The 26,683-nt window shown below is 38.2% G+C and overlaps 1 protein-coding gene across 3 annotated transcripts in view; it reads right to left on the reverse strand.

The window, feature by feature from the left end:
* The window catches only part of TBCK (TBC1 domain containing kinase), a 97,664-nt gene extending 71,261 nt beyond the window's left edge, over positions 1 to 26,403 (reverse strand). Inside the window, exons 1-3 of one of the 3 annotated variants that reach the window (XM_009695050.1) lie at positions 26,186 to 26,403; positions 24,116 to 24,188; positions 1,228 to 1,342 (exon numbers count right to left, since the gene is read on the reverse strand). In XM_009695050.1, coding sequence (XP_009693352.1) covers positions 1,228 to 1,342; positions 24,116 to 24,188; positions 26,186 to 26,378 — 381 coding nt within the window. In that variant the 5' untranslated portion in view covers positions 26,379 to 26,403. The remainder of the gene's footprint in view (positions 1 to 1,227; positions 1,343 to 24,115; positions 24,189 to 26,185) is intronic. The other 2 variants (XM_009695051.1, XM_009695052.1) reach the window with 2 other exon arrangements.
* Positions 26,404 to 26,683: the final 280 nt, after the last annotated feature.

The following is a 26,683-nucleotide window of genomic DNA, read 5'->3' on the forward strand; positions in this document are numbered from 1 at the left end:
GCTCTTCCTGTTTGAAAACTGTTCAAAATCCTCTTTGAATCCTAGACTCCTTAACCATCACCACTATTCCCTCACCTCTTCCATTTACCCAGCCTTGCTCCTCCACTTCTTCCCATCAACTCATTACTGTCTTGCTCTCCTCAACTGTACCAACAACACATATTTCAAAGAAAAAAAGTTTTCCAGGTGCTTGCTTTTATTCTGTGGAGGCGGAAAGCTAACATCAAAACCACAAAAAAATAGGCGTAGAAGCTAAGCTGCCGTTTTGTTTCTGCTGCATTTTGAACTCTACTCAGCCAGCCTGCAGATGGTGCAACAGCAAAGGCTACCTCAGCAAGCTATCCAGAGTGCAGCAGAAAAGTTTCGAAGTTTATGGTCTCACAGCCTCCTTTTGTTCTTTTATTGATTTTAGGAGTATCTTAAAGTCCTAAAGTACTTTTTCTTGTTAGAGCACTATTGTGATTTTCATTTGTTTAGAAGAATAGAAAAATATTGTTCATTCCTTCCTTCTTCCTCTTTTCTTTCTGCCTTCCAAGGGGAGGACCTAGCTATTCTATCTAAACTGAGGAAGAAGCGGAAGGAGAGGGGTTATGCAGACAAGCTAAGCTCTTCAGCTGTCAGTTCAGGTGAAACGACTGCTTCGAGTACAACACCAGCTATTAATTTCTCTCAGCTTTTATGAGCAGAACCTGTATTCCACACTGCCAGCTCAATAGTCTGTGATAGACATTGGAATTTTAATAATTTAACGCAAACAAAGAAACATGTTGATATCTTAAAAGTCAAGTATCAGATCACCATGAAACACAGGAAATAATATTAACAGCTAATTAGCCAGAAGAAATATTTTCCTATTCAAACAGTTATGAAGGTCTTGTAACTAATTACAATGATGACAAGTAGACTTAGATGACCACCTTAAGAAGAAAAGGGTGAAAAAAGTGGTTTGGGATAGAAGAAAATGGGAGAAGAGAAAAACAAAATCTGAAATAAATTTGAAATTTAGGAAGTGAGGGAAAACTGTAGTTTTAAAAAAAAAACAAACCACAACAACACAAAACAAAAAACACAAACAAAACCCACACCTTTCCAGATATGCAATTTTTTCCCCATCAGAAGGGCTGTGACTGCCCAGTCTCCATGTATGAGATAGACATGTTGCCTGTTGGCAGTAAGAGGAAAAAACAAAAAACAAACAAAAAAATACATTTATTCATGTAGCTGTACCTTTCGATCCAAAAGAATATTGCAAGGGGAGAGTGCTCGGTGGACCATTCCATGTTTGTTCATATATTGCAAACCTTGCAAAACCTCATATGCTATGCATAAGATCCTTGAAGAACTGAAAAACAAACCAAACCAGATAGTATAACATGTTATACTGAACGTTTCTCTTTTTAATTTGTAAAACTGTAGAGTGTTCCACAGCTATTCCATACACAAGTGAGACATTTACAATTCCAGAACTGTTAAAGGATCAACATTGAATATGGTGGGATTCCACAACCAGGTTTCTCGATCCTGAACTGGTCCTTAAAAACAGCAGAAAATGTTAGCAAGTTCTGTGATAGAAATTATGAGATACACCTCAACTAATCAGGGAAAAAAAAATCCCAACTCTCCTTTATTTTTATTTGTTCTTCCTAAGTCTGCTATTGATGTTCATAGAAAAGTTCAACTGAAGAAATGTTTTTGAAACTCAGATGTTAACTGGAGCTTATCTAGAAGATAGTGTAGAGGCATGGCTAGATCACACCTATAGTCTTCCCTCATCTCAATTTCAGTACACTTTGTTTTACAACCTTGGAAGCATCAACCTTACTATCTTTGGAACGGTACAATGAAGTTTACCATCCAAACCATTTTGACATAACTATGTATTCTGACAACAGTTATCATTTACTATAAGAACTGCTAGCCCTAAAGAGCAGTTTCTGTGAACAAGCGAACAGGAATTTGTAGAGAGACCACCAGTATTAGGCTTCCAAAGTGCACGCAAAATAAGAACAAAAGGCACAGATCTAGCATTACCCAGGCAGATTCCTTTGAACTTTTTACCCGCCTCGTTTCCCGCCCACTCCCCCTCAGAGCATATTTCAGGTTAGTCTGGCAACTTCATCTCTGAAGATACTGGTTTACAAAACGTCCAGAAAGCAAAGCATATCTACTTACAAAGGCCTAACTTTACATCACCATGTTTTTATTTCTTGTTAAAGAATAACATACACAGCATTCTGGACAAAGCTTATCACCTTCTCCTGCTTATTAAAAATGATGGGGAGCATTACAGACTGGCAAGAGTGACAAGCCAACCAGCTGACTGAACACCAAAATCAATTTCTTTAATAAAGCTTTATTAGCTGCTATTCATACCTGATGGAATGCTAAAACTTTGTCACAAGAGTAAATAGCTAGATTTTGACAAAAGCCACAATTGCAACAAATTCTGACACTAAGGCAACATAGAAATACTGAAAACGGCCACCATTAAGCTACCTTACATGGAGTTATTCTCTAGACTCTAACCTTTTTCCTAGGAGAGCTCTGTACTACTTTACACTAGCTGCGAATACACGCCTTTAAGTTAAATTTTAAGCACAAACGGAATCTATTCTAACATATGTCCACACTGCTGTATCTCAGATCATAGCATTTGGAAGCGATTCTCAAGATCTCAGCAATTCAACCGAAACCACATGGCTAATAACCACAAAAACAAAACAAAACCCCACAACTATCTCGCTCCTCCCTCACTGACACTTTTCCCCCCCATCCCTCTCACCCCGAAGTGATACAATACACCGCAGCATCAGACATCACTAGCTGTGCAGTGTTTCTTGAGCAGAGATATAACTGTGGCAAAAAAAAAAAAAATGTACCTTGCAAGCCTTTGGCTTCCCTGTATAGGTTTTTGCCCTAACGATAATGGTTGCAAACAGAATCCTCTCACTTTTTGCACAGCTTTGCAAAACAAGACACGAAAAATAAATGATGGCAAATTCATGTTTCCGTAAGAAAACAATTAGTACATCATGAGCTATTTTAGCCTAAAAAGTGTTTCTTTGTATTTACTTTCAGTTTTTAACACAAAGTGCAATGCAGTGGCCGTTGTGCCCGAGGAGTGCAGCGGGCTCTGGTGGCACTAGGGGCCCTCAGCCACCCGTTTATTCTCCATGTTCTCTGGCAATTCATAAAAACAGAACCCAGGCAAATTCCTTGAAAATATTGCTTTTGGAGTCTTTGCTCTTTAACATAAATCCTCTATGGCATTACAACGACCATCAATACATGAATGATAAGTATTTTTCACGGCACATAATTCACAGTGTTCTTAGGGTCTTGATGCCAGCTGGTGGGGCAGAAGCGTCCAGGCAAGTACCTCCCCACCAAGCCGAAGCAGGTACACCACCTCCCCAGGAGGGAAGGCACTCTACAACCAACCTCTTCAGAGTGCTGTTGCACGTTATCTGGTTTTTATTTCATTTATTAGGTAAAACACACTTTTTGTGGTTATTACCCATGAGATTTGCATTTAATTGCAAAAAGCCTGACAACACCACTCATCGCTGCTAGCGAGCACAAGAGATCTGTCTGCTTTAAACTCCCCAAGGCCAAGTTCAACAGCAGTCCCTTGCCTCACTGGAGACGACTACCAAGGCTATCCCCTCACTTCAGCGCAGTTTCTACAGCCGCTGTCAACACTCCAAGCATTGTAACGGGGTTCTGCAAGTGCAGAAGGTGCGCTCATGAAGATGCTTCCAGGCTTCAGGTTAAGTTGACCTTTAAAAAAAAAAGATTAAGTAGAAAAAGAAAACGTAATCCTAAGTGAGGAGGACATTTACAATACCCAACGTTGGTGGACAGGTCTGAGAAGATTCAGAAACTTTTTCCCTGATTATCTAGAAGCCTGTTTTTCAATAGACTAGTTAGCGTCGAACTATGATAGGTCTAGAGCGGTGGTTTAGCCAGTGGGGCTCTTGAACCACAGAGGTTCGAGCATCCTCCTTTAACAGGGGGTGGGGGAAAAAAACAACAGCACAAGCACTAGAAACCACACAGGAGAAAAGGCGGCAAAGTGGAGGCGTGGCAGGTTTCACACCAACCATGCTAAACCACTGACCTGAGAGCTGTAGTGAGAGTTGTGTGGCATGAAACACCCTGTTCATCTCAGCAGATGGTGATCACGGTTGTGACTTTAAACTATTTGAAGCAAATCATTCCACTGCTCAAGGCAGATATGGTAGGAAGCAGTAACTAAAAGCATGAAAGTGTGAGAAGCACTTCAACAACTGGCGGATCTGAAGGGGCAATAGTTGTCTTCAGCTTCCTAGCTCTCCTAACAAAGCTTGTTTTAAGGTTCTCCCTCTCCACCAACAGGAGAAAGAGAGAAGCAACAGGAGTTTCTCTGCAAAAGGAACACTTCATGGACAGGGAAAAAAGGCATGATCTCTACACTACCAGCATATTTTCAAGGAGCAGGCTTCATTTTAATCCTCAGTCTGGATACCAACAGATCTGCTCAGCTGGGCTTTTGAAAAGGGGTTCTTTTCACGTGAAAGCATCGCACACTGATGTAAAAATCAAGCTGCCTGGATTTAATCATTGCCCACTTTTTTCCTGGTTTGGAGAAGAACAAACATAGGCATCAAAAGGGGCCAATTTGTGTTCCTTCATTCTAGAAATGAAGAATTAAAAGAATGTAAGGATTAAAACCAGTATCAGGTTTAGGTCTGTAACTCAAATGTATAGAACCACAGCAAAGGAAGCACAAGGGATAACTGAATTTCTCCCTCAGAAATTAATCTTTTAAGTAGTCGGGGGAGAATCTCTACAAATTAATATAAGCAAGTTCAGCCAACGGTACAAAACCAGCATGGTTCAGAGAGGCATGTGCGTGGCATTTGTGGGTGGAGAGAGAAGGGAAGACGACTTAAAAACCCACAAAAATGAGGATTGTTTTATTACCTCCAGAATTTGTCAGACCAAAAGCTATACCAGACAAATGACTAATTCCCACAGCGTAATAGTACACAGGTGGCTGGATTGTGCCTTCACAAAAAACATAAACTTTTCCACTTAGCAGTCAGCCTGATCTCCAGCCTGTTCTTACTGTTAAGGACACAAAGCCATTTTCTGGAAGTTTACTTCAGGAATAATGAACCTAACCTGTCAGGAAACATATGTTTTAGCAGAGTTTCAAATCTCTTGCGGTGCTGCAAACCCACTGATGAAATAATCTGATTGCTTAGGCCACTTTTGCCACTTTTTGGATTCAGAGAGAGGAAAAAAAAAAAAAAAAGGTTCTTCTTAGTACACCCACTACAGTCCTCCATCTGACTGAGAACAGCTTCTGGGCCAGGGTGCTACAAGAAATTGGCACGCTGAGAGTCTTACCTTTCTTTGAAAGGATCAGATACTAACAAACAAAGAAAGGGGGAAAGAGGAATTTACAAGGAACCAAGTAAAGACAATAAGCCCCTAAAATAATTAGTGGAATGGAGAGCTAAGAGTGAGCATACTCACTCAGAGTGACAAAGCAGTACTTGGGAACAAACATCTAGAGAGAACTGTCCAAGCCATAGGTCAACATAAGCACAACATCAAACAAAAATGGTTGGAAACATTTAGAAATTAGAAAGCTTGACAGAAAGGTGGGATTCTGAATTCTTGCAAAACACACCCCAACAATAGCACCTATGTATTATTCAGTTTGAATGGTTATTTATTAACTTATTATTTGTAACTATTAATGGGAATGATAAAGCAGCTGCTTGTAGAAGCAGGAAGCTGGACTCCAAGATAGGATGCTCTAGGAACAATCAACTTTCTGCAACCGATTATTTCCATTTTAAGTAAAACTACCAGCCTTCCAAACCCTATAAATGGTCATAGTAGCTCAGATCAAAAACTGTTTGAGACCACTACCCTGTTTCCAAAAGAGATGACCGGCAGATGCCTAGGAGAGGGAATACACAGCAAGCATATATCAAACGCTCCCTCATATTTTCCTGGTTTCCAACCTCTTTAATTCAACCTTGCTTCTGGCTATTAAAAAATAAGTTTGCCTCCTGAGCATCACATGTGATAATGTCAGAACATAAAGTAATCCCTGCAAGACTCAACAGCTCTTGTAACCCATTACTCCAAGTCTTTCATCCACCTTCACAGGATACCGCCCATGAGTTACTGTGGAAATTCACAGCCACCGAGTATTCTGTTGGTAAAACCTCCTTGTTGTCTATTTTATCATGAGGCTCTCCTCATGGTGCTTTGTTGCTCTAACTTCCAGAAAGCAAATTTCACATTTCAGCTTCAAAGAAAACAATTGCTTAATTCCAGAGTAGGAAAAGTGATTTTGGAAAAATGCATTTGACAGCCAGCAGCAGCAGTCCCTACACATACCACAGATTGCCAAAGGGAAAAGAAAAACTACTTCATGCATGACTTCTTGAATACTTAAGAACAAGTAGACTATAGACTTTACAGTTGGAAATCAGAGATGGGTGGTGTCAGGAGACTTGATCTATTAAACTGTTGGAATAAAAGAATTCCAACCTAAGAAAAATGAAGAGATAAAATTTCAGCATTCATGTCAGTATTGTGGAAGTTACAGGTTCACCCAAGTTTCTTTTCCTCTAGTTTAAAGGAAAATTAATGCCAATCTGCACATGAATTCACTGCATTCATCATCTTTAATGGAAGTGCATTCATGGCATTCACTGGGAATACATCTTCTCCATCCTTTTTTGGTGCTGCATAACATAGTTTAACATGAAAGAGTAATTGGGTATCTCAAGAGATCTTCCTGTCTGACTACTGTCTCCAGTCCAGCCTTCTCCTAGACAAAGCAATCTCCCCTTTTGATGACTTTGACCCAGGCAACGGTAGCTGTTACAGCAAGGTTAACCAGAACACACAGAGGTACCTGGGCAGCAGCACAGGAGCAGAGGTAACTGGGGCTGGAAGCAAAGTGGAGGCAGAAGGAAACTCTTGGGGAGAGGAGAAATACTTCCAGTTGTTACAAATGCATTTGTGGTATTTTTAACTGGTTATGGCCAGTTGTAAATTTCACTTGCTTTTATCTTATTGTAACAGTCAACATGGAGTATCTACTCCATTTTGTAGAAGGAAAAAAACTGTGCCTGGGAAGTACTGACAGCACAATCAATGCTTAATGGACTATTTTGAGTAAGTGTTTCATCTCGTGAAATGAACAAAGATCCTATTGGAATCTGGAACAACACAGGACTGGCACCAGAAAGCAAACCTCATCATCTACTTAACCGTAGAGAGCCCTAGAATTTTTGTACCTACTGCAGACATATATGTGGTTTAGTGTTAAGTCATGCTTTTTCAATGCACCGGTAACGTAAGGCAAGAGGAAACTGATAACAAAAACTGGAAGTAGAACTATGTAGACTTCCCTCAGGAAGGCAGAGCAAGGCCAAACGGGATAAGATTAGGCTGATGATACCATGTTCCACAGTTTCTCTTTCCTCAGACTTACAAGTCATGGGTACACAACACAGAAACGCATGCTTAAGGAAGTCCTTTATCAAATCTGTGCGTCTTGTTCTAATGTTGTATTATTGCTGTTATCAAGTGAACTCTAGAGGAAGAGAATCCCAGCAACCAGGAGTCTTAAGAAGCTTATGGCACTGATACACAGGAGCAAAAACACGGGTTCCTCTTCCAAAGAGGAGTGTCAGACAGGACCTGCCCTGAGGAAGCACACCAGAGCAACACAAACCAGCAATGTCATCAATCATTACCCCAGAACTTGTGAAACTAACACGCATTTGGAATTCAGGAAGGAGATTCATCACAAAAAAATTGTGTCTGTTTGAAGTGGAATGGAACCAGGTTGTGAACAGATGTAATGTTTCTGAACTCATAAAAGTGACAATATTTCAATACAAGCAAAACTATAAAACAAAGAAAATGACATTTGCAGTTAGTTCCATTACCACCAGCTATGTGGACAGACTGGTTAGGAGTGGTGTGGCCAAGTGGTTACAGCAAAGGATCAAGTTTGGGTATAATCCCAGCTGAGACAATCACTACACTGACCTCAAGAAAGCCATCTGACCTCCTTATGCCTCAGTCAACCAGCTGGAAAACTGGATAAAAAGCAGGACTGGGTTGAAAACCAGATGTGCAGATAAATTGGGTCTTCATGGGTAAATAAATTACAAAATACCCTATATGGAACATAAATAGTTTGATGCAGGTGGGAATGGTTTATTTAGCACTTTATTATGTGTTTGATTAAAAAATGGCACTAGGGACCAAGACTGTAAACACTGCCAATTTACTTGGCAATGCATTCACATTATCAGAATGAAATGAAGTGGAAGGGAATGCAACAAGCAGAGTATATAAGACACAAAAAAAAGAATTTTATAGGCAGAGTCCTCAGGAAGTCTCTAACTCATGCACAGAGGTATTTCACACAGGATGTCTTCAACAAGTTCATATTGCTCATCTGAGGAAACTCCAAAAGTTCTTTCATTCCTTTTTTGAAGTTCGAAGCTGCAAGCATGACTTTAAGAGCAACACAAACGATGTTACATTTTTATGAAGGTCTCAACTTGTAATGTACGATAAAAAAGTCCATAAAACAATGGATGAAGGCACAGATAAAGAACAACTTCATATATAGAGAAGATTGCACACAAAGTTTTCAACAGACAGGTGATTTTTCAGATCATTATCACTCTGAATGATTTAAGCGTATCTGCTCCTCATAAAGCAAAAATTTTAAAACATTGCACCTTGAATTCCTTTAAGACATGCAGCATTCACCCCATAAATTGGGGGAGCAAATGAACAAAGTCCTTTTGAAAAGTAAGCACACTTTATAAAGCACCATCTTAATGAAACCTCTAGTGCATCTGGTTTAATTCACAGAAGGGGAAAGACACATCCACATTTCCAGTTTTTGATCTCGCCACTGATTAACTTCTGAGAAGCCATTTTTTGCACCTTAGCCTCAGCTGGGTCATACATAAAAGGTACAATAATGATAATTGTCATTGGACCAAAAAGTGCAATGAAATAAATAAAGTTTCAATGACAACACGTAAAGATTAGGTAAACTAGCTCTCACTTAAAACCAGATCGCAGACTCCGCATTCTTATCACAGAGTATACATTCTGAGATAACTAACACAATGGAACTAGATGTACAGGTGACAATAAGAAAACAAGAGCTAATGGGATGAAAACCAAAACAATGACCTCAAAATATACAATAAAGAACTTAACTTCCATAGCATTATATACATGTATCATATGTCACATTGCCAACATTTCATTAAAGGAAACATATCTCACGTTCTCCTCTCCTTCTCCAAAAGGAGTGAAGTGGTAAAACGTGGGAGTAGAATTAAGACCAATTGCAGTCAGATCTCCAAAAATCTTTATTTTGTTTTATTTTGGACTTCATCTGAACAAATACGTGCATTTTTAAAAGGCCACACATTTTGCAATCAACAATCCTGGCAAGGTCTATCACAATCTGACAGACTTGAAACCAATGAGATGGCATATAAAAAGCAAATAAGAGAACTAACTGCAGCTAGGATACTCTTCCTTTGCAATAAAAGGCACTAAATCGGATCCTCAGCTGCTCAGGGGTGTCTTGTTAAGTTACTTCCAAACTAGGCATCAAATCCCATGCTCTAGGCAAGGATTATCATTCCTTTGATTCTGAATACACCAGCATCTAAATTTCTAGGCATAGGTCATGTTAAATTTCAGCTCTCTAAAGCATAGAGGCCTTGACATTTGTCTATTAAACATTTACAATGCAGTAAATGGTACAAGTAGCAGTATTACCAGAGCCTTAAACCACACGATCATTGTCAGAAAAGTGACTTCTAAAGATGCACGGTGAATGGTCGCACAGCAGGCAGTGCCTATTTCCTTACCTTCTGCCATTGTAAAGTAAAAGTTGCATGAAAAACAATCGCTGTTTGCATGCTGAAATGCCAACTGGCAACTATAGATCAGCGTCTGGCTCAGACCTCATGCTCTTGAAGACACCTAAGTTCATAAAAAGTCTGAAAGTGACTTTTGTAGCAAGCAAACTTTGCTTGCTTCCCAAATCCTGCCCTGTCACAACTTGTACGTGCTAACAATCTTTTCAGACTTAAACACCTAATATTACATGTTTAAATCGAAAATAGATGACAGAAAAAGGAACAGACCTAGCGAAGATCACTTCTAAATCATTTCAGTTTGGAGAGTTAAGGGTAAACCAAAATCATGGGTTTGGATTTTTCACTATAATCTTTTTTATGAAAACAAAACCAACAAATTCATACCATAGGAACCATTAGAAAAGGTAGATGCCTGATTCAGAATGACTAATAAATAAATAATAATAAAAAAAGAAGCCACCAGGTCCACACATTCATGAGGCTGACTTCAAAAAGAATAATTCTACTACTACAAGGAGGGAGTGGGAAGGATTACAAAAGCTTGTGGTTACAGCTATATAGGTAAGATTTTTCTCCCAAAGATACAGAAAATATTCTGAAGTAATCACATCTAAGTGATCAAACTGTACTAACCTAGCATTTTAAAAACCACAAAATTATAGTTACAATACAATGGCAAGAGTTGGCAACACTGACTTTGCAGTAAAAAATTACAGAAAAAGAATATTATGCATTTCAAAGTCCATGTGATCCCTGTAACTCACTAGCGACAGTATATCCTTGCAGCATATATGGCAGTATAAAAGGTGGTTATAGACTTGGGAAAGTGGGTACCAAGCACCAAAGCAAGGTGCTCCACAAAACATTTTCACTATCCCTCAGCCAACTACTCTTCACCTAGCTCACTGCAGCATTGCACTGCTGAGAAATGTTGCTGATGCACAACTCGACAGATTCAGGATTTTTGTAACGTAGGAAAGTTGAAGAAGTTGAGGAAATCTATTTCCCCTTCCTAGAAAAAAAAATCTCTGAGGAAGATAAACAGCAAAGATGAAGACCAAGAAGTACTCTTCTTATTTTGCTATCACTCTTACACCAGAAAAAATTAAGATTCGGTTAACACACATTAGCAACTTCCATACAACCAGAAGGCTGTGGAGACCTGGAATACCTTCATATCTGAGAGCACAGTTATTTTAAGGGTCAAATCCTTGCAAACCCTCTTCAAACCAACGAGCAAAAGGGGAAGTTCTCCTTTGTCTGTACGCTTCACGCATGCTGTGAAGACATAGTTTCCAATGGCTGAAGCTGGCACGTTAGACTACCAAATCTAGAGATCAGTCAATGCACTCTACACAAAAATCCTGTTCTGAGCTGCAGATCTCTACCCAGCATTCACTTAACAGAACATAATTTAGCCTATTACTCTTTTCTAACACTACAAATATTTTGAGACTATTACTAACATAAAATGATGACTTCAATTAGGTTAAATTTACAGAACACCATCCTCCCACATTTTTCCCTTCAAAAATATATTAATAATTTAAGAAAAAATTAGACTTTAAGAAAGCCAAAAAAATTACATTACGTATTGTCAATTATGCAGTGTATTGTAAGCTTTCTTTTTTTAAAGCATAATTTTTAAGTGTTGACCTCATGTCAATTATGGCAACACTACGTTGACCTCAAGCATGTTTAAAGCACTCTTTCAAGGGACAAAACACAATAAAATAATTTTTACAGTCACTACAATCATTCACTATAAAGGTTTTAAAAAAATATGATTTCCATTCTCCCTCTTTATAGCCAAATGATAACTTTGATGATTGCTGAATCCACAATGAGAAACAAAAATTGTGTTTAATGCCCAGGCATTAATTTCTAATTGAAATTATAGTAATTCACCAAAACTCCCCATCCTGTGTTGTTAGTTCACCCAATGAATATCCAAAAGTTACTCAAAGCTTTCAATACTACACTTCAAATAGACACTACCATGTGCTTGTTCAGCAGCAATTCTGTAAAGTCAGCAAGTCTCAGTACTATTTGCATTAGTCACTCAAAATTACTGCTTTTCAAAGGTTTGCTGACAGGATACTGCTGATGAATATCATCACTGCTTTTCTGCCTCCTCCCATGAAGAAAAGAAGTAATATTGCACAGAGTTTGCTAGTATGGTCTTTGCCAGGAAAAAAGGGAAGCGTAGTGGGTCAGAGGATATTACCAGAACTGCTTTACTGTGCTACAGTTAACTTAGTGCAGCTTCCTTCTATACACCAAGGCCAGAAGGAAAACATTTTCTTAATCAAAGGCACACCCATGTACACATGAAAGAACAGTATCAGTGGGCCACCTTAGACTGTACGTTTGAAACACTAGCTTAAAACAAATAAAACAAATGTTCATATGCTCAAGGTATGTTATTTTGAGATACTAAAGTAGCCTCTTTTCACCCTGAGCTGCTATATCATTCAGGCTTAGCTCAACAGGATGACAGAAGATTCTTCTCCTGCCACCACTGTCTTTACCCAGACGGAACTCTAGCCTCCAACTGGAAGCTGTAACCTTATATCCACTTTACAAAAGATAACTGATTTCACTGGGGCTGAGGATTCTCTGCTACAAAGATCCATGTCCCAGCAAGATTTCTTCAGAAACAAACACCAAGAGAGCAACATTTTGAAGTTTTCATTCTGATGGGGAGTGGGTCATAATCTACACGTGCTTTTAAAAGCAACTCTGCAACCATTTCATTACAAGACTAAAGGTCTTGTCACACTTCCAACTGCAAGCAGAAGAATTATTTTGAGATATCATTACTAAGAGGAAGCTTTCTGAGTTTTTGCTTAGAATGACATTATTCACAAGAAAAAAACAGTTAAAGATATTTTATTTGGAAACAATGCTTTTGGTCTTTCAGCAGGGGCTTTCATTCCTATAATACATAGTTTTTGGTTTATAGCAAATGTATGCATTGAAATAAATGAATTGGGGAACATCCACAGAATTCCAATTCTACTTTAAGCATTCTCTAACAAAACAAGGATCAATTTTTTTCATTAAGCCAGTTTGTTTGCATATTAGCTTCTCTGCTTATAAGAACATGCACAGCACAGAGGGAGGACTGTAACAGTGGTTTTACAGTCCTAAACCTTTTTTTCCCCCCCTCATAGAGAAAAGCAAAACCAATGTTTTATTACTTTTCTAAATGCTTCACCAGCAAATCAGCTGAAGTTGGCTTGTACCAGTTGTCCATCATCTTTGATAAAATTACAAGAGCAAAAGAAAAATGAGATTCCAGAAATCACTAGAAAATAAAACCAAGATAAGGTTGTCTGCTCATGATTTGATGGAAATTTTATACAGAAATGCACCAAATGGCTAGCCATAGCCTAAGTATAGCAAAGAAACATGTCTCCAATGCTCAACTCATTTTTCATTGTCATCATGTTAAGTCTGCAGATCTCTGAAGATCAAAGTGTTTGTGACGTAAAAGAAAAAAACAACAAAAAACACACACAAAAAAACCCCAACCAAACCCCAAAGTACAGATTTGCTTTAGCGAGTTTTAAACCTGAATAACTTTTTCTGGAGTCTACAAAATATTACTGATATCAGACAGGAAAGAATTCACACGTGAATTCAGAGACATGTGAATACTTTCCTGTCTGCCTTTATATTTTATCATAAACTTGCACAAACTTCAGTTATGTCAGGAAGCCAAACATAAATTAATGACAGAGCAAGCAGGTACTGCACTATCCAGTGTTTTCCTTATCTTTGAACCTCTCCCAGCTTGGACAGATGCGCCACTCTTCACTATGCTGGAAGAGAACAGAACAGATGAGCTCCTGGAAATCCAGCTTTCATACTTTCATACCCAAGGCAAGGGGCTCCCAACCACTAAAACACTGCCTGAATTCAAAGATCATGTATTATGAATTACTGTGTAATGTGGTTAAGAAAGAAAATGTAAGTAACAATGGGATTCTCAACACCATGACTTCTGCTCCTGAATAAATCCAACATTTTTCCCCCTTTGTTTGGGGATTAAAAAAAAGTCCAAAAATCACTCCTCAGTGTACAAAAAAGCTAAAAGAATTCCCAAAACACTCAAATAATGAAAAAAGAGAGCTCCTCTTCTTCAAAGACCTAAAAGCTGAAGAACTGAGCTTGCTTTAAGGATTTAGCTTCTCTGAGCGGAACAGTCTTCTTGTGCACATAAATTAGTGCAAGAAGCAGGCAACAAATTATCTCCTGCAGAGATTAATCTCGTGGCTATCACGCAAGAATCCTCAGGTGGGGAGAAGGAAGTCTACACTGAAAGAAGGCATTATCTTCTGTTAAAAAAAAACCCAAACAACAAATATGAAATCCACACGCAAAGAGGTTTTCTATGGTAGTAAACAGTCAAGAAGATAACACAAGAACAGGTGTTCAGAATGTCAAGAACTTGCATGAGGGCTGTAGATGTTATGCCATCTCACTATAGTGGCTATGAACACAAAAGTGAGCAACCACCCAGGTACTATATTTAAAACTAAAAGACTGTGTAGAGATTACTGAGGACATACAGGAAAAAATAATTATTTTTTCCCAAGAAGTACCACAAACACACACAAATTTGTACAAGAACCAACTATCCTCATCTACTTTCAGCATCTTATCTGTAATTCTACGAATATAAAGTACAGCAAGAACTATGTCCTACAACTTCTCGCTTCCCTTGTTTCACCCTACACTGAAACACAGTAAGTATTCCATCTTTGAAAATTAATTGTATCTGTGAGGAACTCTGAGCAACTAAGACGAATAGAGGAGGGACTTGACTCTACTTACAGGTTACTGAGATAATCAGCAAAGGGGATACATAAGCTACTTATGTAGAGCCAGTTCACAGCTTTTCTGCAGCTTATGCAAAACTGAGCTTTATTTAAGTTAAACGAGAACAGCAACCTTCAGCTTTGTGTTTGCAGCAGAGCGCTCAAGGCAACTTAAGGAGTTCTACATTAAGACTCAAGCTTGGATCAGAGCATACTTTCAAAGTATACCCTCCTATTCAGCCCCTCCTACCACGTTTGATTCACAGAGCGGTTTCATAGCACGGAAACTGAAATCCTTTTAGATGAACCAGAAGGTAGGCTCCAGAACCTGCCTACTGCCCTGCAGCTACTAATGGGCATTTGGTCCAGAGCAGACCGGAGTTATGAAGAATCAGCATCCCTAAAAGATGTATAGCACTCTTTGCTTTAGACACTTGTTCCTACTGGATCACATTACTTGCTAATAAAGAGATAGCCTGAGAAAGGTCCCTTGTCTTAGTACAGGTCACCCAAGGCCTTTTTACCTCATCTGTAGTAACCTATGCTCCCAGGTTCCGCAAAGGCTCTAGCACTGCGGGCCAAGGGGAGTACAGCCAGCCTACAGGTCATCCCCCCACGACCCAGCCAGCGTTTCCCGTACCAACTCCCACCTGCAGCACCAGGAGGGCACAAGCAGGGGCAAGAGTCTGAGCTCCAGCTGTCCACAGCTGCTTCCATCACAGCCAGGGAGCAGACGTGGTTAGCCTCGCAGGGTGGAGGACTCCTGCCCTACTGCAACTGAGGGCCAGGTATTGAGCAGACATTTTAAGATCATAGGGTTGCTTTCTCCCATTTAAGGTTACAATGGACAACTGCATATTTTTCTTTATTTTTAAGGAAGACCTATATCTATGGCATGAGAATAGAGTTTTGCTTAATGTTAGCCGAGCAACTTTCTCCTTCCCACTGCAACAGAAGTGATGGGTCCCTAAATTCATTACACAAGGAGATGGATTCTCTCATTCTTTCTGTGCTCCCAAGTAGAAAAAAAATCTCATTAACAATCTGATCCATGAAAATTTTTAAACAAAAAGCTGAAAATGAAGTGTTGTTATTAATGCAGATAACATTACTGCAGCTGTGTGGCAGTATGAACTTAACTGACAGTTTAGAAATCGTGACTAGCTAACAAGAAATAATGCTGTCCTTGCAGCCAGACAGGATTGATTTTTTTTAGTTAGTAATTTTTGCAGTTCTGTGAAGCACTGCCAGGTTAAAAAAAAAAGGGGGGGGGCAGGGAAGGGAGCAGGGCAGGCCTGTTGGCTACTTCTTGATAGAGCAGGTGCAGAGCTAGCACACTAGAAGCTAATTAAGTTTTTACAAAATAAATTACAATAAAAAAAAGGAAAGTAATTTTAAAGAAACAAATATAAGTACTAACTCCAGTAAGTACAGATATTAGTAGGAATGATAACTGAGCATGCTTTCTTTTTTATGAGTTACTGCACAGCAGGAAAGGTACCTACAACTTTGTAAGACCACACTAAAGCAATCTCTTGACAAATTTCTCGGCCTTTGAGAAAAAGACTGCACTTTAGGCACCTCTGCATGAGAGGATTAAGCATTAGCAACAAGCCACATTCCTAATTAACCCCCTGCACCCCTGTTTTATAACGGTGCAACAGAATTTTTAAAGCTGTGAACAAAAATTGCAACAGTGTACAGCTCTTCTCCTAAAGCCAGGCATTTACTGTAAATCAGTATTCTGCAACAGTGTTCTTGTAACAAGCTTGGCTATACTATACTTTTAAAAAATTTCTAAGTATCTAAGGTTAAAAGCCATACCTAGGTATGTTTTAGTAGTTAGCTCAAAAAATCTGGATCCCTGTATCAATGGTACAGATGCTACTCAAAAGTGAAACAGAACAGAACGTTCCAAAAGAAGAACAGCCTGCAAAGGCAGGTGATCAAAGGGACTTTGCAACTAGGCCAATAAGCAATGGTGCCGTTAGGAATTTCATAGCTAACAACTAATATTCCAAAAAGCATTAGAAGTGTATCACTTTGATCTACATCCCAGTATGCGTCATCACAACAGGCAGGAAACACCTATCTAGAGAGGTAACAAACTTCAGTGTAGCCAAAGCAGATGCCTGTGACTATGAATTAGAACTGTATTAATCGGCATATAATTAATACTAAATTTCCTTGAAAGTAATAATAGAAATGCAATCAAAGGGCCAAACAGAGATGGATATAGTTGCATGTAGGAGAAATCCACACAACAAAAGTTGCCAGATGAAAGGACAAGAGAAGCACAGCAGACTATAAATATGCAGGACATACTCCCAAAACTGACAAAACATAAACCAAAACAAGCAGTACTGGAGTTACAGGAGACCACCCCTTGCAGGGGCTGCAGAGTGGTGATAACATAAAAATAGCAGGCATTAGATAATAGTCAAAGGAAGGCCAGTCTGCATCAGTTCTTGCTTCACTCGAAGAGCTCTCAAGCCTGATCACCTCGACTTCCAAGAACCACCAAGGGCCCTAGCTACCACTGATAACTGTACAGCATCAGCTCCCTGCTACTGTATACTCACAGCTAATTTACAATGTGTTAAAGACTAACAGTTTTGTGTACACAGTGGTGATCAATAACATGCAGGAGTTAACCTTTAGCAAGATGTGTGCTGTTAATGAACTAAATTAACAGTTTTAAACCTTAAAACTAGCCTGATCTGCCAGCCTTCTAAACACTCCTCTCACAGCAATTTCCAGTTCCATGGTATCTATCTAGCTATAAACACACGCACCAGTCCATATATTCAGTCCCAAAACAAGTTCCTTCTATCCGCATAAGTATTCGTCTGAAGGTCCTGTTGGTTCAGGAGCCAGGCAATTCAGTTAACTTAGCACTGTGCTCATGATACGGTGTCCACAAAATTACAGGGCAGGGAAAAAGGGGCTATACGATGTTTCCCATAACATTATGTTCTGTAAATCTATTATTTCAAGCCTGGCACACCACCGATATAGGGACGGTATGGAACTAATGCAGCTTCTAGGCAGGAAAGCAGCTTGGAATGAAGGCACACGTCTAGGTCTATTTGCACTGTAAAACAGAGGAGCTTGAACCCAAGGCAAGAACATCTCTATACACAAATGAAATGATCTCAAACCACAATGACGTTAGAGATGTTTGCAAGCATATCAATGCCTCTAAATAAACCAGCGCTCTGATCCTTAACTAGTGACAAATGCTCCCCTGAAGACATTGCTCAGTAGCTCCAAATGGAAGAACATGCACTTGAAAAATATAATCCCCTTCTAGAAGCATGCACTGCATAGCAAGTTCAATGAGTGCTAGCTCCTCCTTTTTTTCCTTCCTAAAAGCAGGAAGTAGCATCGAACACTCTCTTAAGTTAGAATAACCATATACTAAACACATCTTGTTCTCACAAGTCTACAGGCAATTTTTATTCTAAACACAACTATCATAAATCAACATCAAGATTAATAACGTGGCTTAAATCCAGTAAGATTTCCACTGTACAAATTTGACATTTGTTTTTTCAGCCATTAGCTCGTTAGTAGTAATTTGCTCATTTATGCAGAATGGAATTTTAACACTGATCCTGACACAACTCCTTGCAGACATATCTCTGCAGGATGAAGACCCTCTCCCACTGAGGATGGTGTTTGGTCTGTTCAAGAGAAACTGAACATCCTCTTTCACTAGATACCAAAGACTCAGAAGTCTCTGCTACTTTTGTTCTCAATTAACTCAGCATAACTCATCTTCAGCTCAAGATCTTTAATATTGCTTTTAGCACAGAAATTTGTATGAAGTGTCTACAAGCAACTACAGAAGCAGCATAGTAGAACAAGAAGTTGAGATATAATTACGCACTTTTTCCACATCTACAGACTTTATATTCTATACAGCCATCATATCTACTTTTTAACAACAAGAAGCGGAGACTATCACAACCTCAAAGAGTAGGACACTTCTGTTTTCTTTTTTCCTGGAAGAGGGGAAGGTAAGAAACAAGTGTGCACTCTCTGTTACATTTCACATGTAAGAGAGACATGGGCACGTGTTCTGGGATGTCTTCGTGCTGCCATCAAACACTGCAGCCAACTATACAAGCAAAAATTTGGTTCCATACCTAAAAAGGTCACTCAGACATTGAGAGCAATAATGTTCACCTCAACCACCTCATGAAAGCTATACCCCTTTTCTGTTCCAATTGTTTTCTTGTTGTGAGTGTAAAGGCAGTCACAGGAGACAACCTATGCTAAAAGGAACCCTATAGGAAGATTAGCAGTCAGACTAAAAATTACTTACAGAAATAAAAAAATACTCCTATATGAAGAAAAGCATCATTGGACTATTTATAAACAAGTCTGGACTAATGACTAATCTTTCATCATAGCTTTGGAAGTAAAGCATTGGCAAGAAACTGTAACGAAAACTCTATAGACACTAAATGCCCAAACCATAGACTCTCACACATGCTTAGGAAAAAAATAATTCTAAGTTTGTTTATTAACGCTACTTCATTTTACTACTTCATCATTTATCCTTGCTAAATGCAGCTTCATTATGACATATGGATTTCTCATGTGAAATTCCAACACAGACTTGATTCAAAGCAGAATACATTCTGTCCTTGAAGTTCTGCTCATATGCAGCTCTCCAAGTCAAATCACGTAAAACCTTCAGCCTTTTGATGACTTGCACCTGTCTTACAACAGTTTTGAAGAATCCCTGGCTACTCAGAAACTACTTTTTCCCCCCATTTAATAATCTCTTCTGTATCATAGTTTCACTTCAAGTTTGCCAAAAGCATACTAACAGCAAGGATGGCATAAAGAAATCTAATCCAATCAATGAGTAGACAACTGTTTAATACAGTCAAATAAAATGTACTCATCTGAATCAGTCAGATCATGTTTTCTCCAAACTAGTTAAACAGCTGCAGACACAGCCTGCTTCCCATCAAATGTTCCGTGTATAACAAACCATACCTTGTATCTCTGATGGTTCACTAGTAATTTTTCAAAACCATGACTTTCAAAACATATGACAACTATATTTTATTGAAGAAAGGAATAGGCTTAGACTGCCCAAGCCACAAATTTAAGACCAATACTGAAACTCTATTATAGGTGCCAAAAGTCTGCTAAATGTCAGTATTTGCTGGCATTTTTATTATTATGAATACAAGTGCAGACCAACTTCTTCAAAGAAGAAACACGCTTCAAGCGTGACAGAAAAGGAAAAGCTCACAACTCCTATTATACCAGCACAGGAGCAAAGAAAATAAGTCCCTTAACACTGTCTGGAAAAGGTATCCCAAAGGAGTAGTTGTAAATGTGTTTAAAAGATGGAGAACCTTAAAAATAAATGCACATCTTACATTCTGGTCTGTGGTATCAACAGTGCTAAAATAACTAGCAACTTTGAACATCCAGTAAAATTTTGACTGGCACAAACTTAAAAACTACCCTTAGTGAGACTGTTGAAGTAAAAAATTCTACCCACCATAATTTTTTGGGACTTATTTTCAATTCATTCACAAGAAAAAAATCCTTGCATGTGCAAGAAGGAAGGATGCATGCAGAGGAAGCCAGCCAGACCGAGACACATTTTCAAATCTCTGAACTGCAGTAAACTATTATGAGTTTAAATCGGGTATTTACTATTTTTGCTTGACTATGTACATGAATTCCTAGCCCCTTAAAAATTTAACTGACTCCTGAACATACTTCCGAGAGCTGATTTTGCACTAATGTGACTGTTATAAACTAAAATTAAGTGCATACTTTCTCTGATTCAGACTCTAACAACAAACAGTACAATAAATCAAGAACAAACAAACAGAAGAGAATGACCTAGACTACAATGTCTCACACAAAGGACAATGGTCTGGTAAAAAAACCAAACAGGACACCAACATCTAAAATTCTTATCCTACCCTATCCTATCCTAAAACTCTTATCCTTGGTTGCAGCCTGAGTTTCCTGTGGCACACAGCTCCAAAAGAGCTCCTCTGCTGTTACTGCAATGCCCTGTGGAAGCACAGTAAAGAAAATTGGAATTAATGTCACATTTAGAAGCATTAATTGTAGTTTTGATGTCCACATGGCTATCCCCTGATTAAAGCACAGAAAACACTGAAAAGCTGTACTGAATTCCTTTCCTGCATCTGGTTACCTGTAGCAAGAATTGCAAAAAGCCAACTCATTTCATCCATTTGAGAGTTCTTGAGATATATCCGATAGAGTTCTAACAGCAGCACATGCTCCTTCTAGGATCCCAAACATGCATCACTCAAAAGAAAAAATAATCTGGCCATAAATTACCGAACACTTACTTGTATTACCCTCTGAAAGTGAAGTTGAGCATGTCAACTTAGAGGACAATGACAAACCATCTTTGTAACTCTTGGAGACTGCTGTCACAGTATTGTTAGGCAATGAAGGAATTCTTGAATATATCACAAATCCAAGTTCTAGAAATTTTTTTGCTGGCGTGCTCAGTAAAAAGACTTACTGCACTGTGACAGACCACATAAGGTAAATGGTTAGAGCTCTGATTTCCAGTATTCAGCCCCCATGTGCAACTGATTCATTAGAACTAGAAAACTTGGTGAAACTCTTGAGGTTAATTGAACAAAGAACTCAGTTGCATTTCTGTTTTTTAAAAAAATATAATTCATATATTAAGGAATGTATGCTACACACCATGCATGATTTCAGGAAAGATTAACTGCAAATAACTACCTAACAGCTGTATGGCCTGTTTTCCAGTATGTATGGAAAGATAGACAGCCCATAATGTAATGTCTTGAATTTCAGCACTAACATAATAGAAGATTTCCTGCGGATTTTACATCAGCTTGTGGTACAGGTGCAAAGGACTTAGGTTACTGGCAAGGATAAGGAAACTTAATCTAGAAACCAGAAAAGCAGCTTCTCACATTCCATAAACAGTTTATAAAATTAATTGCAATAGCATACATATCAACTCCGGATGCGTAACCAGCTATGCCATCATTGACCAAAACAATCAGAGTACATGGAAAAAGCCAAATACTTCCCTCCAAAGGTAACTGATATAGACAGATCACATAACCAATAACTGGGAATTGGTCCACCCAAGTCATTTCTGGAAATGTACGGGTCTCACACAAGAACTAAAAATGTCTGTTTTCATTAAAAAAATAGAAGTAGAGGGAAAATGTCAGTCTTGCAAGAAACTTCATTTGAAGTGAACATAATTTATCTTTTAGCTACTACTGCAAAAGCTGTAATTTACAGTAAATGAATCACTAATGCATTTTAAAGCTATGAACATACATCCAGGCAACATTTTAGCCCTATACCTCTGGTGTTATAACTTCCTGAAGAAATCCCAATCGGCTCATTAAAAGAAAGATCAGATAGTAGAATAACTTATTTCAGTAAAAACTCTCTCAAGCCAAGAGGAAAAGATAAAACCAGGCTTTATGCATCTACTCTCACACAGAACCACTGCCCAAATAGCTGAGGTAACTGTCACAAATTAAGTAACTTCTCTCAGTTGCATATCTTAGCAAACTATGTAAAAAGGTCTCAAAAAGCTTTCTGGATGCCACAAAACACATACTAGTATAGAGAGGCATAATGGATGTTCAGACAGACCACAAGTGCCACGTGAGAAAGTTTTGTTTATATATTCATGAGAGAGAAATATAATTCTTTTTTCCCCTCAGAAAAGGACATCTTGCCCCTTGCAATTCTAAGGCTGCAGGATCAAATTGCAACAGAAGTTGTCAGAGAATCAACATAAATATACTCTATCAAGCAATTCAAAGCAAATTAAAATAGATACATGCACGCTTTTTCAAAAACAGTCAAGAGGCAGCACACAATCTGGGCTGCTTCTCACCTGATACCAAGACTCACACATTCAAAGAACAGTGCGAGAATTGAATGCAAAAGGAAAGAAAAGAGCTTCTGATGCTTTGCCCGTTTCTAGAAGTTTGCATAATAGGAACCTGATGCAAAACTGTGTGAAGGGCTGTAATACATATCACACATGAAAAGCCCTTTACACTTAAATACCTCTCTATGTTACGAAAAAAATGCAAGCCATATTTGCTTAACATCCCTCAAGCTATAGTCCTCTGCAACACATACTGACATACAAGCTCAAGTTCACAAAAAGCTAACGCACAAGCACAGGGCATTTTGTATTTAGATTTCTCTCTGACAGAAAACATTGTTAGCATCTATTCAGCGGTTGCAAGGCTCGAAAGGCTACAGATCCAGTATTACTTCCTTTACAGAAATCTACTGGGATGAGTCACAGGAAGTCTATCTGGATAGTACCTTATCAAACACAGCCTACCTGAGACGCCTAACATTAACCCAGAAGGCACATAAAAATTTGTCAATTATTTTACTGAGTAATCATCATCTCTATGCTTGCATGAATATCAGGAGAGATGAAATCTAATGCTTGCTATAAACTTCTCAAACTAGAATGAAGAGACTTTGGATTTCTCTAAATAGGTTTTATATTTATTTATCTGTGTGTTCTGGAAATAAGGTTAGCCTACAATGCCTTGCTATCCCAAATCTTCCACTCTTCACATTTTCTGTGTTACATATTCTTTAGGACAAGAGACCACTTTGCTCCAAAGGTCATAGTGATAGACTTTAAAATGACAGTTAACACTTTTAGCAGCAAGTCTGATGGGGATTTTGTTTGCTCGTTTGCTTTTTTAAAGATATTTCTCAACTATTCTATACATCCTAGTAAGAAAGCAAATATTCTTGACATCCAGACTTTGGGCTACGTTTGGACCAAAGCCTTGCTGAAATGACTATATTAACCCAAATTCAAATCACTTATTAGCATCCCGGTGTATGTATCTGACATCCAAACATACACCAAATTCTGTCCTTTCTAGTCAAAGTTGTATTTCATCACCTGGCAGACATACAATCTTCAAATTAATTCTTAGGAAGATACTTACCCTGTCATAATTCTGATTTTATTTTTAAAAAGAAAACCTAAAAGTACTATTACAAGACAGACAGGATTTTATGAGTTACAAAGTATTTCAGTTGTAAGCAAGTTGCCCATAACTCTTTCAGCTTTTAGAATCATCCGGAAATAACTACTCCCTCTTTCAGGCACATGTTTTATCTGATAAACAATGTCTTTAGATTAAACTTCAATAGCGTAAAATTTATATAAACCAGTTATACAAAAAAGTTATACAAAAAAGTTAAAAAAGGTCCAGGACTTTGCCACAGATGATACGTGAAATTATAGTGAGTGGATTTGAGCTTAGCTTGACACCTTACCTGACTGGCTTGCTTTCTCGTAACAAATCTTCCAGACTGTTCTCACAGTGTTCAGCTGCCACAACCAGTCTCTCTAATTGGGGAGGGGAAAAAAAAAAAAGTATAAGAAGACTAGAATCTAAAAGAGACAGTGTGAGTACAGACTTCTCAGTCTTCCTATTTGGTAGATGTTAAAGTATTTTGTCACACATTGTAAGGAAAATTACACATAATTAAATGTTAAAGATGCATAACTTCTGGATATCACCACCTTTTCATTTACGAGACACAGCACATTATCTTTCCCGTTTCCTTGTGCAAAGCACTGTCAATCCATCCATCTAGTAACCTCCCAATAAATGTTAAACCTCTCAGCCAATGCCGGTCAGATTTGACTTAAGAATAGAGGTCTCAAAGAAGACAAGCATCTACAAATTTGCAGAAAACTGTGGCTGGGTTGATGAGAGAAAGACTTAAAGTAATACCAGCTTTGAGAAAAGAGACTCAGAGTGAGCACAGGAGTTTCAGTGCTGATGGGCCAACTAGCATGTTACTAGCTCTAGTACCTCATGCCCAACAAATAACTATAGGACTTGTAGTGGTCTCTCATGTTCCGAAGATTGACAGTCTGGCTCCGAATACAGAGGAGAAAACAAAACAATTGTTGCACTGAAGACAGCAATTATAAAGTAGAAAAAGACAAAAGTGTTAAGATGTTACATAGGGGTGCAAGATAACTCCTAAAGAAGCTAGGCTTTGCTACTTCCACTGTTTGTAGAACAGCTAGTAGTGAATGTTCAGATTCAAACCCAAATCTAACTAAACTATTTCAAGCATTTTTATAAGACTCTTACAATAAGATAAAGATGGAAAACACTTTGAGGAACACAAGTCACCACATTAAAGCTGGAATGCTTGTTACTCAACTCTTTGTTTCTCCTTTTTGAAATCAAAGTACTACTTCAGCTTTCTTTGGAAGAAAAAATTCCGGGATTCCCTTCTACAATGCTAGCAAACATTTACAAGTAGTTTAATTTTATATATAAAAAAAAAATTTCCATTTGAATGTTTTTCTCTTACTTTTATATTTCCTTTTTGAGGATCTTTTGGGGGGAATGTATACATCTAATTAATTTTCTGGCCATTGCTTTCCTAGTCTGCTTTCATATTTCTCCATAAGAGTAGAAACTGACATTTGCAAGAAAAACAACACTAAATCACTACGGATAGCATTGACAATTGAAAAATTCTGTCAGTATCAGAATGATAAAATTTGCCATATTATTTGAAAGTGATTAACTGCTGTACCTAATCAAACAAATACATACAATGCACTTTTATATGGGAACATTGTTGATTTAAAAGTTAAAGGTGGCAACTACTTAAATTGTCACGTGTTGCAGCCTTTTTGTGGAAACTAAGTACTGTACTCCTGCTGAGTTTGCAGCAGAATAAGATCATATGGAGCAGAAAAAAAATAACTGAAGCCTTATTTGAGCTAACAATAAGCATGATAACAGTTACTAAAAAAAAAAGTATCTGTACTAGAATAAAGTAATTGTTAGTGGGAGAGATCTTAGAGAGCTAGAATTAAAAAAAAAAAAACAAAACAAAACAAAAAACAACAAGGCAAGCTTGCAGCCAAGACCCAAGATGACTACAACCACAAGAAGAGCTGCAAATCAAATACAAGAAACCTAACCATCGCATGAAAATGTTGACAAGATTAGGACATGGGTGTAGGAGCTCAGCATCAAAAATACATGTATTTCAATGTCCCACACAAAGACATGGTACAGCAACTGAATACAAGAATTTTAATGAGGTATACAAAGAAAAAAGTTCTTAGCTTTTATCAGCATAACATATAGCAAAAGGACAGACAACTAACATCTGCCTTGACTCTGTAGAGAAGAAACAAAAGCACCAGTACTGCCAGTCACAGCAAAGGCATATGGTCATTTTGAGACTGAAAAGCAGCCACTTTCCGGTGCTATAAAGGCAATATTCTGCTCAGTCACCTTTAGATATATTGTCACAAAAATATAACTGTAACCATACATAAAACTTCCTTATTAAACAGATACTCACCATGTTTACCTCTGGTAATGTCAACATACTGGCAAAGCCTGGGATGGGTGATTGTCTTAAGGATTTGAAATCTCCCCAAAATTTTGATGGAGTTAGGTGTCAGAGGAAGGCCATTACTTCCACATACATCATGTGGCAGAGCTGAGGCGAAGAAGGTGGAGGCACCCATCTCAGTGTCTTTTAAGGGAAACATCTTTTTCGCACGAACTTAAGCCCTTTAGATCAATTTGTATTCCTTAAAAAGAAAACACAGAGTAAAAAAATTACCTGCAAAAGATACAGATTCTTGTGACTCAGCTTACTAGTTGTTTACTAAATAACGCAACTAAAATTTTTTTTTTCTCTGTTATGGGGGAATGGGATATTTTTGCATAATGAACACAATAATGAACACGATAATAACAACATGCTGCTGTATCATAAACACTAGATTTAAAGATGAAAATATAGTGATAGTTTTAAACACAGATCTGAGAATTAAACAAAACTATTTTTAGT

The sequence above is a fragment of the Cariama cristata genome, unplaced genomic scaffold (assembly GCF_000690535.1).
Source record: "Cariama cristata isolate BGI_N322 unplaced genomic scaffold, ASM69053v1 scaffold4882, whole genome shotgun sequence".
Lineage (NCBI taxonomy): Eukaryota > Metazoa > Chordata > Aves > Cariamiformes > Cariamidae > Cariama > Cariama cristata.